Source organism: Pithys albifrons, chromosome 7, assembly GCF_047495875.1.
Source record: "Pithys albifrons albifrons isolate INPA30051 chromosome 7, PitAlb_v1, whole genome shotgun sequence".
Taxonomy (NCBI): Eukaryota; Metazoa; Chordata; class Aves; order Passeriformes; family Thamnophilidae; genus Pithys; species Pithys albifrons.
Genome location: NC_092464.1, coordinates 31088101 through 31105760, shown reverse-complemented (window position 1 = coordinate 31105760; position 17660 = coordinate 31088101). Strand labels below are relative to the sequence as shown.

General features: G+C 36.1%; 1 protein-coding gene across 1 annotated transcript in view; it reads right to left on the bottom strand.

Annotated features, from left to right (window-relative positions):
* Window positions 1-17660, bottom strand: part of HDAC9 (histone deacetylase 9) — a 452635-nt gene that overhangs the window by 92472 nt on the left and 342503 nt on the right. Inside the window, exons 20-23 of the mRNA XM_071560871.1 lie at window positions 9921-9976; window positions 9592-9679; window positions 5409-5528; window positions 4988-5085 (exon numbers count right to left, since the gene is read on the bottom strand). Coding sequence (XP_071416972.1) covers window positions 4988-5085; window positions 5409-5528; window positions 9592-9679; window positions 9921-9976 — 362 coding nt within the window. The remainder of the gene's footprint in view (window positions 1-4987; window positions 5086-5408; window positions 5529-9591; window positions 9680-9920; window positions 9977-17660) is intronic.

Sequence of the window (17660 nt, the reverse complement as noted above, 5' to 3'; positions counted from 1 at the left end):
ACATAAGACAAATACAGCAATATAGTGTTCTTTGAGTTTATGTATTAAATTGCAACTTAAATAGTAAAGAAAAACAACAGTCAGTATCTATGCTGAAGCAGAGTTCACAGAGACAACATATTTGAACACATTTACAAAGTTTTTAATTTGAAATGTCAAAATTAAATGTCATCAGATCTGAAAATACAAAACTAAGGGGGAAAAAAGGGTTGGTATAGATCAATGCAATCTCTCAAATAACCTTAACTATGCCTTGTACAGCCACAAGACAACAATGAATATTAATGTTAATATTTTTGAGCAGAGATAGAATACAAACAGTTTTAAACTGCTTATTTTCTTCCAAAACAAGCACTAAGAACTGCAAAACAGGGTGAAGAGTTTCTACACACCTTAATTTTCTTCCATTTTTATATTTTAACATATGTGGTTTCAAGTATTTCTTCAATTTTGAACTTGCTTTGTTTAAAATTAGATTTGCAGTTATTTACAAATGTGCTATATTTTAAATTAAATTGTAGATACAGCTCATCCTTAACTGTCTTAATGCCACCTATTTCTTTTGAAGTTGTTCAGCTTCTTAAATTAAAATCAAGCATGTGACTGCTAAAAGATAATATTGTCATAAGCTATTTCTAATTACTCCACGCATCACACACACATGTATGTTTCATTATATGCAAGCTTTTATGGCCAGGTTCACTGATATGCAATGGCTGTTTTATGCTCCTCTGGAGTAGTGCAAAGCAGCCAGAACACACTGGCTGGTTAAGCTAAATTTACAACTCCTTTGCTGAATAAAAGCTGTGCAAAGTGTTGGAAGGCACACCCCAGTTTCCTTCTGTCTCTTGCTTCTCCCTCACTCTTCGCATCACTCACATTTGTTTCCACTGCCTCCTGCATCTTCTGTACTCTAGTCTATGGAAACATATCTCTCCTGCCCTCTGTAAACTCCAAGTACACACAGAGACAGATGTGCATGTACAAAACAGACCTAAGCCTCTGTCTGCTGCTTGCTTTACTGAGCACATATGCTATAATGTGGAAACAATGAAAATAATGAAAATAATTATTTGAACATTACTAGTCAACCATTGCTCTTATTTTTTTCTATAACTGTTGGCAGAAGAGAGTGGATTACAACCTTATAAACTTGAGTGTAAAATCACCCTCTTAGAAAATAGCCACCATCTCCTACTGTTTTCAGAGATTAAAGCAAATTTAACCTGAATAGCTGGAAGTAAATGGTGAAACAAACTCTCTAGAGGGATACTCCAGGCCCTGAAAATAATGCAGAAGAGCTGTACATTTTTGTTACCATAGGAGAAAAGAAGAGATGCCTGACCTTTAGAAAAATGTCACTATTTCAAGGATTTTTGGAGCTAGACCAATTGCTTAACTATGGTAAACATCAAAAAACAATTTTCTGGCAAAATTAAATGGTACAATGATTTGACTACTGCACTTTACGTTCTGCAGAAACTTCTCTGTCCTACATTTTCTACCACATCCTTGTAGTTATTGTGAGCAAACTTACTTTCTTAGTAGAAATGGGAAAGAAATGAAAACATTTTTTTATAAATCAATGAGCAGTGTTCATCTTCAAATTTGCTACAGCCATTTAAATCTGATTTTGCAATAGAGTTAGTTCAAAAATACAATAAACTCTTCATGTAGCAATGAAATCAAAATGGCAGACACAAAACAGCACCATAATTTTTCCTGTTTCCCACTACAGTACCGGTCCAGCCACTCACTCAGTACACCTTTGAAGGGATTACTCTGTGTTATGCCTTCAAATCTTCATTTTTACACAAAAAAGATTTTTTTTCCTGAAGAAATATTTTCTCCAAGAGAAAGAGTGAGGTAGAATATTATTCAGTCCTAAAAATATTTACTTTAAATAGATTTCTCTAGCAATTTATGTAGTGGAAGACAACTAATATTTTGCTACCTGCATATACATATATATGTGGGTGTGTAAATGCTTACACTTACAAATATATTCTGCCTTAAGAAAAATATACCTGATGTCAAATATATTGTCATATATAATACCTGATTATGAACTGAACTCTAGAGACAGAAAAACATCGTGGTCTCTTTTTCTGTGGACATTATCATTCAAAAAGATCTCTGCTGTGAAATTTGACAGTCAATCAAGCAGTAAGAAGTTACCTAGCATCAAGGCTGGTGACACTTCAAATATGTGTTTGGTGCAGTTCTAGGATGAAATTAGGGCTCTTCCGGTGAGAAAGCGAAAGCTATGTGCCTCACCTAGGGAGTTTTAGTTTATTTTAATGCAAATTTCTCAGCTCCTAAGAACTCAAAGGATTAGGCTGTGAAGGCTGTCGGTAAGCAAGAAGCCTTGACTTCTCTATCAAATAGGTTCCACCCAACTGCAAACTTATTCCCACCGTGGTTACAAGGAAGAAGACCTTCACCAACATCCACTCCTGCCTTTCCTAGGGAGTGAATTACTGCATAACCTCTCTGTCTACTGGAGAGTAGGTAGGAAGTGAAAATCTCTCCATTTTGTCCCTCATTTTTCTCTTGATTGAAGACGTTCAAGTTTTTCTCCCCCCCTTAGTTCAGATATTGTCTTAAAGTCAGTCTATTAAACAAAGTAATTTAACAAAAACCCCCATACATTTGCCTATCTATGAAACTCACTTATCTTCTTAAAAACTCATTGCAGGTCAAAATTCCACAACAACAGCTTACTTACTGGGATATTTTGGCAATGCTTCTATTGTTTTTCTCTAAGACTGTACCTTCCTTTATATCTATAGTTGAAGGAATGAACTCTGGATCCCTGTTGCCTGACTACTGTCTCACAATTCTCTTCTGGTCAAACTGAGAACTCAGGCTACATCATGTGTGACATCTTGGGTAATAGCAGGAATAGATTCTGGTCCATGGATAAGATTTCTCTTTACTAGGAGTTGTAAATTTACCTACCATTCAGATGAGATCCATAGAAAATACCCTCTGATCTATCCTACGTAATTAACAAATTTTAGTATTCACTCTTCAAACTTCCATGTTGTTTGCTTCATTGATCCACACTCAAAATTATCATACCAATCATACAAATCCATATCAATAAGCCCTACAGAAGTGACAAAGACTGTGACCAGGACAAAAGGGGCTGAGAGGCAGGGAAATTTTCCTGTTGTTGATACATATTTGGAAAAAAGAAAAACAGCAGTATCTATTCTAATCATTCAAGGATATTATACTTCAAAATAAAAGGGCAACTATTTAACACAATGTGTAACTTCCATATTAATTACAACATTAATCACAAAGTTAAATGGAAGCATTTTATATTACATGAATTTTATTTCCCTTAAAAGTGCTGTTTTGCTTAGGCACAGAGATTGAAATTTCCGCAAACTCTGAAGCAGAGTAATAGGCCCAGCAGCAATATTAGCTGCTCTAAACAATTTACTAGTGAACCTTAAAATAGAACAAGGAAGTATGTATTTGTAAATGTACTATTAAGCCCAGGTATTTGTCATCAGGACAGCAGTGGTACCAATCATGGTTACGGTCTCAGTCATGTGAGTCTTCTGTTCAATAAGCTGGGACCACCATTCTCTGCATCATTAGATGCCCACATTACTTATATCATTAGTGGGACAGTTTGGATTCAAACCAAGAATGCTAGGATGAAATTACCAGATATATTTATATCAGACAGTAATACCAGTGATTTGAACCATCCAGTTCCTTAACTTACATAAAAATCTCATCAAAGCGTTAAGATGTAGCTTGGAAAGAGCTTGAGGCAATACTGAGATGTAGAAGATTTGCAGCCTGCCACTTACAAATTGTTTAGATTCTATTTTAAATACAGGCAAATGTAAATAAAATTAAAATATTTTCCACAATAACATTGGGTTATTGAGAATGTCTAAGGCTGTTTCTCTGACTGGGGCTTAGACTTTGAATTCAGGTGTGTTGTTTACCAGAAACTCTGCATGTTATTAAATGGGCTGCACAGGAGTTCTTTGGGGAAAACAAACAAACAAACAAACATCCATCAAAAAGCACACACACAAAAATCAACAAACCAAACAAAAAGATTCATGCTTTTTATGATGCATTTTCAATAGAATATAGTCAAAAACTGTATAAACACATTATTTCAAACTAAGTATCTTAAAAGAGATTGGACATACATGTTGCTTGTCTCATTGCCTTTCTGACATATCATTTTCCACTAAATGAAACCTCTTTTCAAATATGTAGCACCTTCCCAGTCTTGAAAGGTGAGTGCTCACTAAATCCTTCCACTGGACTGCATTACAATGAAAGGAAATTGGGTCTGTAAGACAGGACCAGTGACACTCTGAGAGGTTTTGTTTTAAACTATTTTATCTTCTCTGGTCCAATGAAAATAAGACTAAAGATTAAGATGCACCACCTATGAAAGAATAAAATTTCATATAGAATGAGCTATTGAAAGCAAAGAAAAATACAGCAAATAACATTTCCTATCATTCTTACTGTGATATTTCACAATTATTTACTTAACATTTTACTACAATCTGTAAAAAAGCTAATGGTCAAATCTGTGAACATCACAATGAGTCTTTTAAGTGAATGAGGAACCCCGGATTTGGACCATACTTTACATTGCTTTCTATCTACTCTACTGGCATTAACTGCAATCAATGTGAACGTAAACAGTAATTTTCTTCTGTGTGGTGTAAATATTTGTATTTAAATTTCATGGGAAGAGGAGTGAGTAAGCTTAAGGTCATTTTACTGTCATGGTATAGTAATGAAAAAACAAGTGACTGATTAATAATTAGAAAAATTTTTGTTGATTATGCATGGATGATCACAAAATTAAATTATCCTTTTTTTCGTATTTAAGTCAGTTTCACCATGGGTCATTCTCCTGACTTTCAATATTGCATTAGCTCTTATTCTTGTGCTTATGTTCTACAACCAGTAGATGTTCAAAGGTACCGACCTGAATGCTGTGAGATACTCAACATCGCCCATAGGAGGGTCCAAGCCACCTGTCCAAGCGATATTTATGTTATACCCTTCACCAGGGCCACTTCCAACCTGAAAAGTAGGGATAAAATGCCAAAAGGAGTGAAAAAGAGGAAAAAGAAGGAGGAAAAGAGAGAGGGAAAGGGGAAAAAAAATCTCAAATTTGCTTTAGAAACAAACATCAAACAACCTGTCAGATCAGCCCAGCCTTGTTTGACAAGGACTGCTCTGGGTTATGCACTTGTTCTCCACTGGTCCCCTGCTCCCAGTGGACAATTTGCTAATCTGGTGTAATTTAAAGAACCAGAGAAGGACAAGAAAATTAGGGGTAATCATGCAAAGCAATTATCTGAAAGATACAAATAAAAATGGGGCTCTAAAGAAATAAACCTAACCTCATTTGCGGCTCCACTGCCAGGAAAGAAGTTTCCTTCATCATAGCGATGGAGGGAAACATACAGGATACTGGGGTCAGCATAAAAAGCCTGCTGTGTACCGTTGCCATGGTGAACATCCTAAAGGAGAAAGAAAACAGATGACAAATGTAATAATGTCCAACTCAGTGTAGAGAGCTCAGTTCTGCTTTCTTTTACATCCCCCTCCTCTCTCTCTCTCTCTCTCTGTTTCTCTCCCTCTCCTTTGCCCTCCTTTTGTCTTTTCCTTTCCCCCTCCCTTCACCACCCCATACTTCCTGAACTTTCAGGCAAATTACTCTTTAATGCACTCATTTTTTAAACTGGCTTCTAAAAATCAGGAAACCATAGCGAGCGTGCCCTGGAGACTCCAGATGAGCAGTCATTGAGAAATCCCAGTCCTTTTGTACAATTAGATATTTATACACCGGCTCTTTGTACTCCTTGCCTCAGTGATGGAATCTAGCATCCTGTTTTATGGAGGAATTTTATGACTTATTAACTGCCAACAGTTCATAACCCCTCAGGCTTAATTAACTAGCCTCATTGGCCTCTGAAGAAAGACTAATGTTTAAACTACAAACTAGTATTTTGCAGAAGGATCTATGGTTTACAGAGCTTTTTCACAATTCTTGACAGAACACTAAACATAAGAATATTCATTGATTTGCCAAGTTCCACTATTGAGGTCAAAGGCTCTGTGACCAGCTGAGTAAATTGGCTTCCTTGAAACATTCAGTTCAGTTCAGTCCCTCAGCAGTTAGATCCACATCAAAAGAGATGCCAGATGCAGAAAAGGACTTCATACTTCATTTTTGCAAAATCATGACGGCAACAGTTGAAGACATAGGAATATGATCTCATTACCTATTAAATCATCTGGCAGATAGGATGGTGCCTTCCACAATCAAGGCACCATATTGGCTAGCCTCCATATTTCAAACATCATATAATGACAATGAATAAAATTCTGTCATTAAATAAAACACTGAAAATGTTGACAGTATAACTATGTAACAAAGGCTGATGACATAGATTTTTCAATTTTTTTTGTAGTTTTCTTTTTTACTGCTATACCGTGTGGTTAGGCACATAAGGATTTTACAAGTGAAAGTGGAAAATCCCCTTGTTTTTCAATAAAAGTGGGAAAAACAGTTTCTTCACTGGCATTTCTAAGGAGCTGAAAAGTTATAGATATTATTAATTCTCTTCTTTTAAGCTATCCCTTTCAAATGTCTGATTTAGAGAGTTAAGAGGAGGGCAGGGAAAGTACTCTGAATGGCAAGACTGTCACTCAGTTTACTTTACAAATATTATGAAGTCTAAATCAAATTTAGTATCGCAGGAACAAGTCACATTTTCCTCAGAATTCTTTGACCCCAAGAAGGTTCACGGTGTACCTCAAGGTGTACACTGCCAACAGCACAGCAAGTACTGACCATTGCTTACCCTTCTTGCAGCTGATGTAGCCCATGAGTTTAACCCACATTATTCAGAACTCTCCACACTGATTGAGTCTTACTTATATCGCATTGTGCTTGACTTGGACCTCCTCTGGGACCTCTGTACGGTAATATTTTAACAGATTCTTTTCTTTTCTCAGGTAAAAGTACTTGAAACAACATGAGGTGGAGTTACAGTCCAACTATGACTTAATGCTAAGGTTAAATGTAACACATTAGAGGTGCAAAGGAGTACACATTGGTGTGAAGGTGTTGGAGATTTGAAGGCAGCCAGCATAGTGTTAGAAGGTTCTGACTGGCAAATGAAATAAAATCTGGCATGCAGATTAACCTTAGAAATCCACTCAGTCTTCAGCTGTGACACAACTGATTGGTTTACTCCAAAACAGACTCAAATCCTGCTAACATGCATAAAAGTATGGATGATCTTGGAATGAGGATTGCAACCTGAGAAGCCATGCTGGGCACATCAATAGATCTGCAGGGACTATGACTAAAAACACAATAGGACTTCATTTTGTGGTTTTATTTAGTCTTTCTTTTCCATGCATATTTGAGGCTTTAGACAAATCTTGTTCTAACAGTTTTCAAATGAGAAGAAAAAAATATTAAAGGGCACTTATTTTTTTTTCTTTCTTTCAATACAAATCTCAAAGCTAGCTTTCTTGTCTAAACCTTAATTCTGTGAAGGGTTACTCTGTTTTGAAGAGCAGTAACTTTTCTGTTTAGACAAAGGAATGTGTTCTTTAAGACTGTGGAAGTTAGCATGTGGGAAATGAATTCACATTCTGCCTTTAGTAGATGAAATGTATTAGGGCATATAAGTCAGTTCAAAACCAGAGATTTATCCAAATGGTGGGATAAGGAGAAAAAAAAAAACTATCAGAGGTGTCTGTTATTTTAGTGTAGAAATAAATGAAGGGAAGATTGACAATTATAAAGTCAGGAATTTATCAATTTATCATTCATTCAGTTTGGCCTGTGATTTATCCATAGTTTGCATACATACGAAATTTTCCACATGAATTTTTGTATATCATTACTGTGACCATGAAGTAGACTAGGGACTGAACTGCAACTATTCCAGGAGTGAAGTAAACTGTGTCAGCCATATATTTCTTCCTTTTCACCAGCTGAGTTATTCTGACCAATGGGACAGTTAGAGAGAGGCTGAGCATTCCCTATCTACTTTCCTGGCTAAGGACAGGCAGATTCAGAGGTAGTCATTTACACAGGTAATGATTTGCACATCTAACCTTGCCTTGAAAAGGCAAAGTTGAATTTCTAAGTGCTTATTGGCTAAGTATGTCAAAGGGAAGTGTTCTCTTTTCCTGAAAAGGCAAATGTGACACAGACAAAAAGACTTACAAAAATCCACAAAACACAAACTTAAAATAGGCTTTTCCTACTAATTAGTAAGGATAGACCGAGAGTTCATTTTTGGCCAGCACTTACAGCAATGAACTGAAAGATTCAAGTCAGCAAACAGATACAACATATAATAGAAATAATTCTTCAAAAATACTAGTTCTTGGCAGTTTATAATTGTGTTTCTACATGATATTAGACCAAGCTGAGAAATATTTGAAAAACATTCTAAGGATATTTAATCTAACCATATACTTATTCTACCACTCATTTTTCACTTGCCATTCCTTCTCCCACACTCCCCCTTTCTCTGCTTCTCTTCAACAGCCAGTATGCATGTTTAACTGAACAAAAGTGCTAGATGGTAAGGCCATGACTCCTCAATAAGATTTAATCATGAGTGCAGATATGAACAAGATTTAGACTATTAAGCCCTGCACTTCAAAAACCCTTTAACATATTTTGTCTTTAAATCTTTTATCACCTGCAAAAATTAATTAAGTGCAGATGTAACAGGTTAGGTTTTGATGCCAGGGTTCATTTCCTGTCTATGCTTTGTCAGACACCCTATTACACCTCGTCAAGAACTGTAGGAAAACAAAAATGGTGCTCATAAATCAGCATTCTACTTTCCTTGGGCTGTGCATTGGGCTGATCCTTTAAGTGCAAGGCAGAGCTCCAATTCATTATTCATGAAAATAATATAGCCAACATGCCAAATGTCATCTGCATTTAAATAATCCATTTGTTAAACCTATTAAGTATTGTGTAAGAATGCCTCCTATGAAAATATAAGACTAATCCAATGAAGTGGATTTTTAATCACATAGCTTTCCTTCAGGGAACCATCAAAACCTGGCATACATGACTTGAAAGCTTCTTAGAGGGAATGATCTGTCAATTTGTTTAATAATATTGAAGTTACAGAAGTCAAATCATTGCTAGCTGGGGAAAGTGGCTAATACTGTTACCAATGCAACAACATTCTTTAAAGAACATCTGACTATTTAAACTTTATATTCTGTAGGGAAAAGTAAACTTGGGTTCTCTAGGGTTATTTTAGTGGTGGAAGTATCAATTCATTTAAGGACCATAAAAGTTGCCCTGATCTGTGCCTTCTTCTCATTAAATTGCAGTTAACACCATTAAAGTGAAACATAGATGTTTATAGCTTTAGTACTGCTATCCTGGCTTTAATGAGTTCCCAAAATCTGAGGAAATGCACATCTTTATTACTTGTAGGTATTAAAAGCTGGAAAGTCTGACATAAATACAAATTCATTATCTTTTTTTCTAGATGCACTGAAAGTGTGATGCTTGCCAAGAATACATACCAGATCTACAATCAATATCTTGCCTATATTTAGCTTGTCTCTCAAGTATTTGGCAGTAATTGCAATTGAATTAAAAAAGCAGAACCCCCTGTGGAATAGAGAAGAACAGAAATAAGAAAGCAAATCAGTCAAGAAAATAGCTATAAATAATGTTCAGAGCATTTAAAAAATGCTATATGATCTCTGAGGCCATAAATCTCCTTCTGGGAGTACCTAGAAAGACTTTTCAGTCATCTGCTAACAATTACAGTTCTTCAGAGACATGCACAATTCAGGTGATTGCCAGTAACCTTAGTGCTCCAAGATGGGCAATATTCCCTGGTACTTACATGGCTGTTGATTCTTCAGCATGATGGCCTGGGGGCCTTACAACAGCAAAGCCATTCTGTAAGAACAAGATAGGTTTTCAATTATCAGCTTAAAAAAAATACTTGACTGAGCAGCAGGCAGATGGGATTGAAATCTATCAGAGGCTCTATTTCTGTCCAATCACCCATTCATAATACTGCCAGAAATAACATAGTTGAGAACAGTGGCATATAAACTTACATAAATACACACATGCACACACAACATGATCCAAAGAGGAGGAAAAAGGCAGAATGAGAAAGGCCTTGTTACCAATTCTGCTGTTTAGAATTCACAATTAAAGGAAGCATCTAAAATAATGTAATTTTAATTTGTTCCATCTTGAGAGGCTTCGAAATAAAAGTAGCTTGAGGTACATATTGTACATGATTATCCATTTATTGACCTTACCTCTGTATGGACTAAATGATAAATTCAGATTCACACACATGTAATTTCTAATAGTAGAAAAAGGACAACAATGAATATCGCATATTTCTGCAAACCATAAATTAAACATGAGAACCTCCCATGCTTGTAAGTTTAATTGATTCCCTAAAGTAATCTTCCAACACACTTTCTGGAACTGTATATAAATTTACTAAAGTACAGCACTAGAATTAGTGATGATCAAGGATTTTTTTTGCCTCCAGAGTCACTGAAGTTATAGGAAAAATGAAAATTGCTTCCTTCCAATGTGGCTAAGGTAAAGGGAAAATGTAGAAGTTCTGACGAGGTAGCTCTGTTCAGAAAGTCATATTATATATTCAACAAGCAAGTGTTTGATAAGGTTGTGTATCATATCAAATTTCTCTTACAAGAGATTCAGAAGTAACACCACTCCATTATATTTACACTTTATTTCATCTACTCAAGATGGTTTAATCCATTCAGATATATATTTGTCATCAAATTAATAATGACTACCATATACCAAAAAAAAAAAAGGAATTATAATCTGTACATGAGGTATCACTCAAGCTTGTATTTTCACACAACCTCACACAAATACCATCAGGCATTGTATTTTCAGAGAGGAGGGAACAGGAAGAAAAAGGTTGGATAGTTCTGTATTTTAATAATCAAAATACTCAAACTAGATAAATGTAAATGTTTCAGCCTTCTCTTATCTGAAACAAACATAACAATCATTAAACTTTCACTCATACAGGTGTAAATAAGGAGAAACAACACAGCAATTAATAGAGTTAGATTTGTTCCTGGGAAATTTGTTTATTTACAATCCAATGGATATGTGGTTTGTGTGCACCTGTGCAATTGCCTACCTATGTTGATTCACTGGCATTAATGTATAAGCACATACTATCAGGTTGTTTCATATAAATTGCTGCTAAATGTAATCCAAGCAGTCAGCTGCAAAGTTTTGTGGAGCATGACCAAAGTTCTATCATTTGCAGAAAAATTAAAATACAATGGAAACAGAGAGCATCTGTAACAATGTTTCTTCTAGCCACCATTTAAAGAACCACGTTAAAAATGCAAGATCAAGACACCCCCCCCACACGCACACAAAAAAAAAAACAACAACAATCCAACAATTAATGGCACAAAACATATATATTTTCCTATTTAGGCAGGTCTTCCTGGAGGTGGGATATAAATTGCATATAGATCAAGCACATCAGCAAAAAAAAAAGGCCTTGTGGACTCCACTAATCTGCAGAAGTAGACCAGCTTTAGACTCAGCTAAAATCCTATTCCTTATCCTTCTGAGGGCTTTTTAACATTTCCTTTTCACACAAAATATGACTCGCAGAAGAATTCAGTGAAGAATTCTTTTGTAGCATTCATGACAAAACAAAGTATGTGTATGCTGAGGAATGTACGGATAATGACATGAAAAAAGTACCCAGCAAAGAGGATATTACTAGAGAGAGAGAGAGCACATGATGCTACCTGTATTTTGTTCTTTAAATAATTTTATGAATTTGGAAAAAGTCCATGCAAGGCTTACAACTTCCACTGCTCAGCTCACAGCTCATTATCATCAAACTTTATCAGCATTCCCAAAAGATCAATATAATTAAGATGATTATCTCTGTGAGGATTTCATGGGCAATATAGTGATAGAAAACATCCACACTGCTGTTTTTGACAACATGCCAGTTACAGTACAAGCTTCTCTTTTCTGTTCCCCTACTTTGACACGAATCTGGAAGCCCTGTTTTGTTACATCTAGCTAGTTTCTGCTATCAGAACTTAACTGTTAACAGTTCTCCCCAAGCGTACAGGATACTCACATCAGTGTTGTGACCATATTTTATGTTTTTACCCTACAAAAAGTTCAGTATTCACATGGGAAATTTCCTTTTAAAAAAATACAATGCATACATTATACTGATATTAAAACATATAATACAATCAAATTATACCAAACTCTGAAAACTAGTTATCATACAGTATTAAAAGCAACTTTTGTGTAATTGATAAAGAACTTCATTTTTCCTCCTTTAAAACTTTGCATGAACACAGTATGCATTAGCACAATGGAACATGAATTCTTTTATTTAGGCAATTTTCAAATACCAGACAGTGAGCTCAGAAGAGCAGAAAAAAAGACAAAAATCTGCTCTAAAGATAGAAAGACTAACACAGAGCAGTATGTTGAAAATTAAACCAACACATATAAATCCAAAGCATTTTTGTTTAGAGCCTTATTTATACTAGGATACAGACACCTTTATAAGTAGACAGAACATTAAATTGACTGACAGACATGAACATCAGAAAAAAGGATTCATATCTGTGCCATTATGTGATTACCTTTATTTAAATTTGAGGATAAAGAATAAAGCTTGAATAGAGATATTCTAAAATCTGTGCATATTTGAACAACAAAGGAAGAGAAGTATGTCCAAACTCAGTTTAGACAGCAGATGTCTAGCAGATAAACCCACTGAGTTGGACCTTTAATGACAACTAGGAAAAATGTTAAAGCTTTTTCCACAGTAAGCTAAGTATTCGCTTCTTTCATGACTCTGAATAGATCGTTGGATGCTTGATTTTCAAATAGAGGCATCCCATTGTGGCCTTCTTGTCTTTGATGGTAGAGTTGTTTCCTTTCTGTAGTGCCCTGAGTTCCACAATTGGGCTACATCATGTTCGGGTGTCACCATGAAGCTTTCCAAGACAAGTACTCAAGATGGTACCATAACATGGGTGGTTAGTCCAGGACTTGAGACTCACCATCTATTGTGGAATTCCATTGGTGTTTCTATTATACAAGGAGGCAAAACTAGACATAGGCAATTTTTCTGTAGGGCAATATGTGGTAACCATGGCAAGGCATGAATGACTCTTACCTTCACACAACAGTGAGGAGCTTGCTCTGCCTAGATTCCAAGTGGACCAAAAGTGACCTGGCAGTCAGGTATTCCAGGTTATGGTGAGAAGCCTCACTGAGCAGCAGTGCATACTAGTTTCAATCTGGTACTGCTATAGTAAACTCACTTGGTTATTTGTTGACTGCAAGAAAAACCAATGCCATGCAAGAAATAGCAATGAATCCCAGCAGGTACTCCAAGAGCACTTCTTGAAGCATTAGAATACTCAGGTTCAACTTCTCCTTGAACACAGGCATGAATTCGTAAACATTTTTCCCACACCTGTTTGTGTATTTAGATTATGTGGTTCCATAAAGTAGATATCAAGACACATCTTTTCAGCCTGAGATTTCTAACAATAGGTCTCAAGTCATGCTCTTTCTCAGCTCTTATTCAGACATAAAAATCTTTAATTATTATTATTATTAGATTCATTCCAGCTGAAAAGACAAGACATTTAAGGTCTTCTTGTATTTTAAGTTGTGAACTACTGTATGAAAGAGCAATGCCATCTAACCTAACCCAACTATTCAAGAGGCTATGGGTACAAACCAAAACAGCACAGGCTTCATCTGAATATATGAAAATACCCTTTACTATGTGAGTGACTGAGCAATAGTTTCCAAAAAGTTTGTGGAGCATCATTCTCTGGAGATATACAAAAGCCTTCTGGACATAATCATGGGCAGCTATGTCTAGGGCCACTCAGTTTAAACAAGGGAAGTGGGTAAAATGATCTCCTGAGGTCACTTCCAACCTTCACTGTTCTGTTATTCAGAGGTTCATAATCTTTGAGAAAAGGCTTTCAGGAAAATGAGTGTTCCCTAATAATGAGTAGATTACTCACCAGAACTTTTCCCTGTGCAACTAGTTAATTACAGCTGTGCACCTTGCTAAGGACAGATCTCTTGGGAACCTCTGTGTATTTCAGATGGAGACTAGGTAACTAACTCAGGGTCTGAATTCCACACTTGAAGCTCAACATCCTCCCAAGACTAGGTGTTAAAGTTTCTATTTTCTATACGTCTAAACCCCTTAACCTATCTAGCATTTAGCTCTTAAAATTAGCAGTGCTTAAACATGGTATTATTGGATATGCACTTGTTTTTTATGGAAATGTTTTGCTTCAGTGTGTACAGGCTTCAAATAGAGCAGCAAATCACTGACGCTAATACACACTTTCTTTGCAGAATTTCTTCTGGTTATTATACAGAGTTGTATCTATTTGTCCTGTCACAAATTATATTCCTTATATTTTACATATATAATTTTGTATCCTTATAAAGTTATATTAAAAACTATTTCTTTATATTTAAAAAGGCAGTTCATACAGTATATCTGGCACATGTAACCCCTGAAGTGGCCTTAGTGCCATATTTAACCCTGCTATCTCTGGCTTAGTCAACCCCTACAGTAACAAACATCAGGGCTGCTTTAAGTCTTGGCTTCTTACAAGAATCCCTTTGCAACTGGTACCAGAAAGAAGATAACCATATTCTTACAAGTGCCACTGATGCTGTAAACGCTCCAAAGTTGTGCCATTCATCAGGGAGGGTATGCATAAGAGTGAGTGGTATAAGGCTGAGGCAATCCTCAGGTACCTGTTTAGGACAATTTTACAAGCTACTCATGCTGCTACAGAAGGAGTCAGTATCTGGCCCTGGGTAGTCTATGAATGCAGTGAACAAGAATCTGTGATTTAACAGAGCAGTATTAGCAACATGTAGATTTGACAAGAAAACAGTAAAAGACATGAGGGAATATACTGTGTCTTGTAGACGAAGATAGTAGAGGCCAAGAACACAGCAATGGACATTAAACATCTCTGATGGAAGCAAAGAGTTCCCTGTTTGCTTTCCTGAAGGTCTAAGAGGATAGCACAAGAAAATTCACATGAAAAGTTGGTGCTTGCAGACTGACTGATATACAACGATGATGACCTGTTTAGCCACAGCCAGTGTTAACTACATTGGGAAAGAAAGCAAAGAGTTTTAAGTACAGAGTGGTCATGGAGATAAGCTACGTACCACACATATAATTAAAGTTGTATGATTATATGAAATAATAACAGTCATTCAGCTATAAATACAACCATAATTGCTGGGATAAAGTATCTAAGAGACAGTTGCATGTGAAAGTTTGCAATTTTTGTAACTTTGTAAAAGCAAAGAATATAAACTTCTATCTAAAAGACTTCATCGGTAACTCTGATTGATGGCTTTTATCAATCATATATTTAACAGTAATAAAATAAGCATTCATTTGTTACTGTTTCTTACACATTATGCATTATTTAAAGTGCTGTGGCTTGGTGTGGAAAAACACCCCTTTCCATGGCCATCACACATCACAGAAATTAAAGGCAATGAGTTTGAAATAAGCATAGTGCAGAGCTTGCAGGAGAAATACTCTGCAGGAGGCACCTGAGCTCAGAGCCGTTTCCAGGAAAGGAGATTTTTTTTAGCTAACCAGAGGAGCTCTATGGTGTTTTGCGTTGTTTGAGTAGGCATAGAAATTTGCTGGCCTGAAGCTTTACTGGACAAAGGACACTGGGGGATTAGGGATACATTTGTTTTTAGCTCTTTTTGTGTATTACATCCTTAGAATGATAATTCCTTTTAGTTTCTTGTGCCAAGGAAACATAGCAGTAGAGCTGTGAAAGATGACTGAAGATTTTTATACAGAACACTTTTAAGACTAGAAAACTAAGAACTTGGGAGGGAAGGTTCATCAAGCTAATTCTGTCTAGTCACTAGATTAGTACTTACCACATGATTCCTTCACGGCCCCATGTGACAAAGACCTAGAGACCAGTAAAAAAACAAGCTCATCTGGAATGACAGTTTCAGGTTCAATTTAAGTCATCCATGGATTATACAAAGACACCAGAGTAGCAATGGCCAAATGCAAGAGGTTTATTTTGGTATTGATTCAACCTGACTTATCAGAAAGAATCATTCCAAGAATGCATCAGATTCTAGTTTGGAGGAAACTCATTTCCATTGCTTTCATTCTGTTAAATGACCCCTAACTACCAATAGGGCAACTTTACACATGTGTGTGCATGCACACATACATTTGATAAGGCAGAAAAAGGGCTTGTGCTTCACTCAATTCATCTGAAGTGGATATTCAAAACAGTTTCAGATTATGCTTTTAACTCAGGTACCTTTTTTCTTGAGCGATTTTTTGAAAAATTTCTTCTTAATTGATTCAATTTTTTTTCTTTTTTCTTTTAAACAGGGAATAATTATACAGATCCTACAAACTCTTGACAGTTTTTGGTGCAGGTCTCTTCAGTTTCAAATCTGTCAAAAATACATGGCACTACGTGTTTCTATCACAGAAAAGAGCGTTGCCATCACCAACACTGACATATTTAAAGGATATGCAAAGCAAACTAGACAGTAATACTTATTATGAGTTCCGTACTTAAAATAATTAATCACAGCTTTTAATAGTACTGAAGAGGGTCATCTGAGGCTAAAGAAAAATGTTTCAGAAATTTTCCTCTGAACATTCAGTAGTACCATGGTCTGCTCTGGAACTGAGTTACCAATGATGATGGAAATTCATCCCCCATTGCAAAAAGAAGTTCTTATTAGGTATACTCTTTTTAAATTATATTTTTCACCCGTTCAACTTCTATTCCTGCCAATCAATAGTAAGATAACAAGGGACAGCCAGCGGAAGGTACAACTTGTTATCAGAGAACAAGTTAAGACACATTTAGTGTTCAAAAAACAATACAAAATGACCATGACAAGAACAGATAACATTTTAGGGAACATTATTCAACAAAGTATAATTATTGCAAAATTATCATACTAACTTAACTATCTGAATTTCAGCTGCTTAAATGTAGCATTAACCATTTCATAAACACCTAATCCAAGGCAAAAAAAAACAGGTGGCAGCATCAGCCTGAATAAATCAGTTAACAAAGTCAAAATATCAGCAACTTAAACTCTTTCAGGAAAAAAACACTCAACAATTTGGAAAGCTAAGTCCTAAAGGTGATATTTTTGGCAGATCTGAGTTAAAAATGAAATCTGAAACTCAAAAGACCATAGATTCAGAAACAGCCCCTGTTTTCCTTTGAGACTTGTCTAGTGTGGGGTTTGGACAACCTCTATATTTGTCCATTTGAGAGCAGCAGGAGGGAAGTACCTGCTGTGTAGGATAGACATGTATAGGCAAGGTGAGAGTCTCTTGGTCACCTGTGAGTGAAGTGCCATGACAGCAGAGAGGGGAAATGAACTGAGCTGAGCATCAGAGTCGATATAAGGGAAGCAGCTGGGCCAGTCTGAAATAAATGGGAAGGGAGGGCAGAAAACAGCACCTCCTAGTGCCACCTCCCATGGCTATGAGCTATCC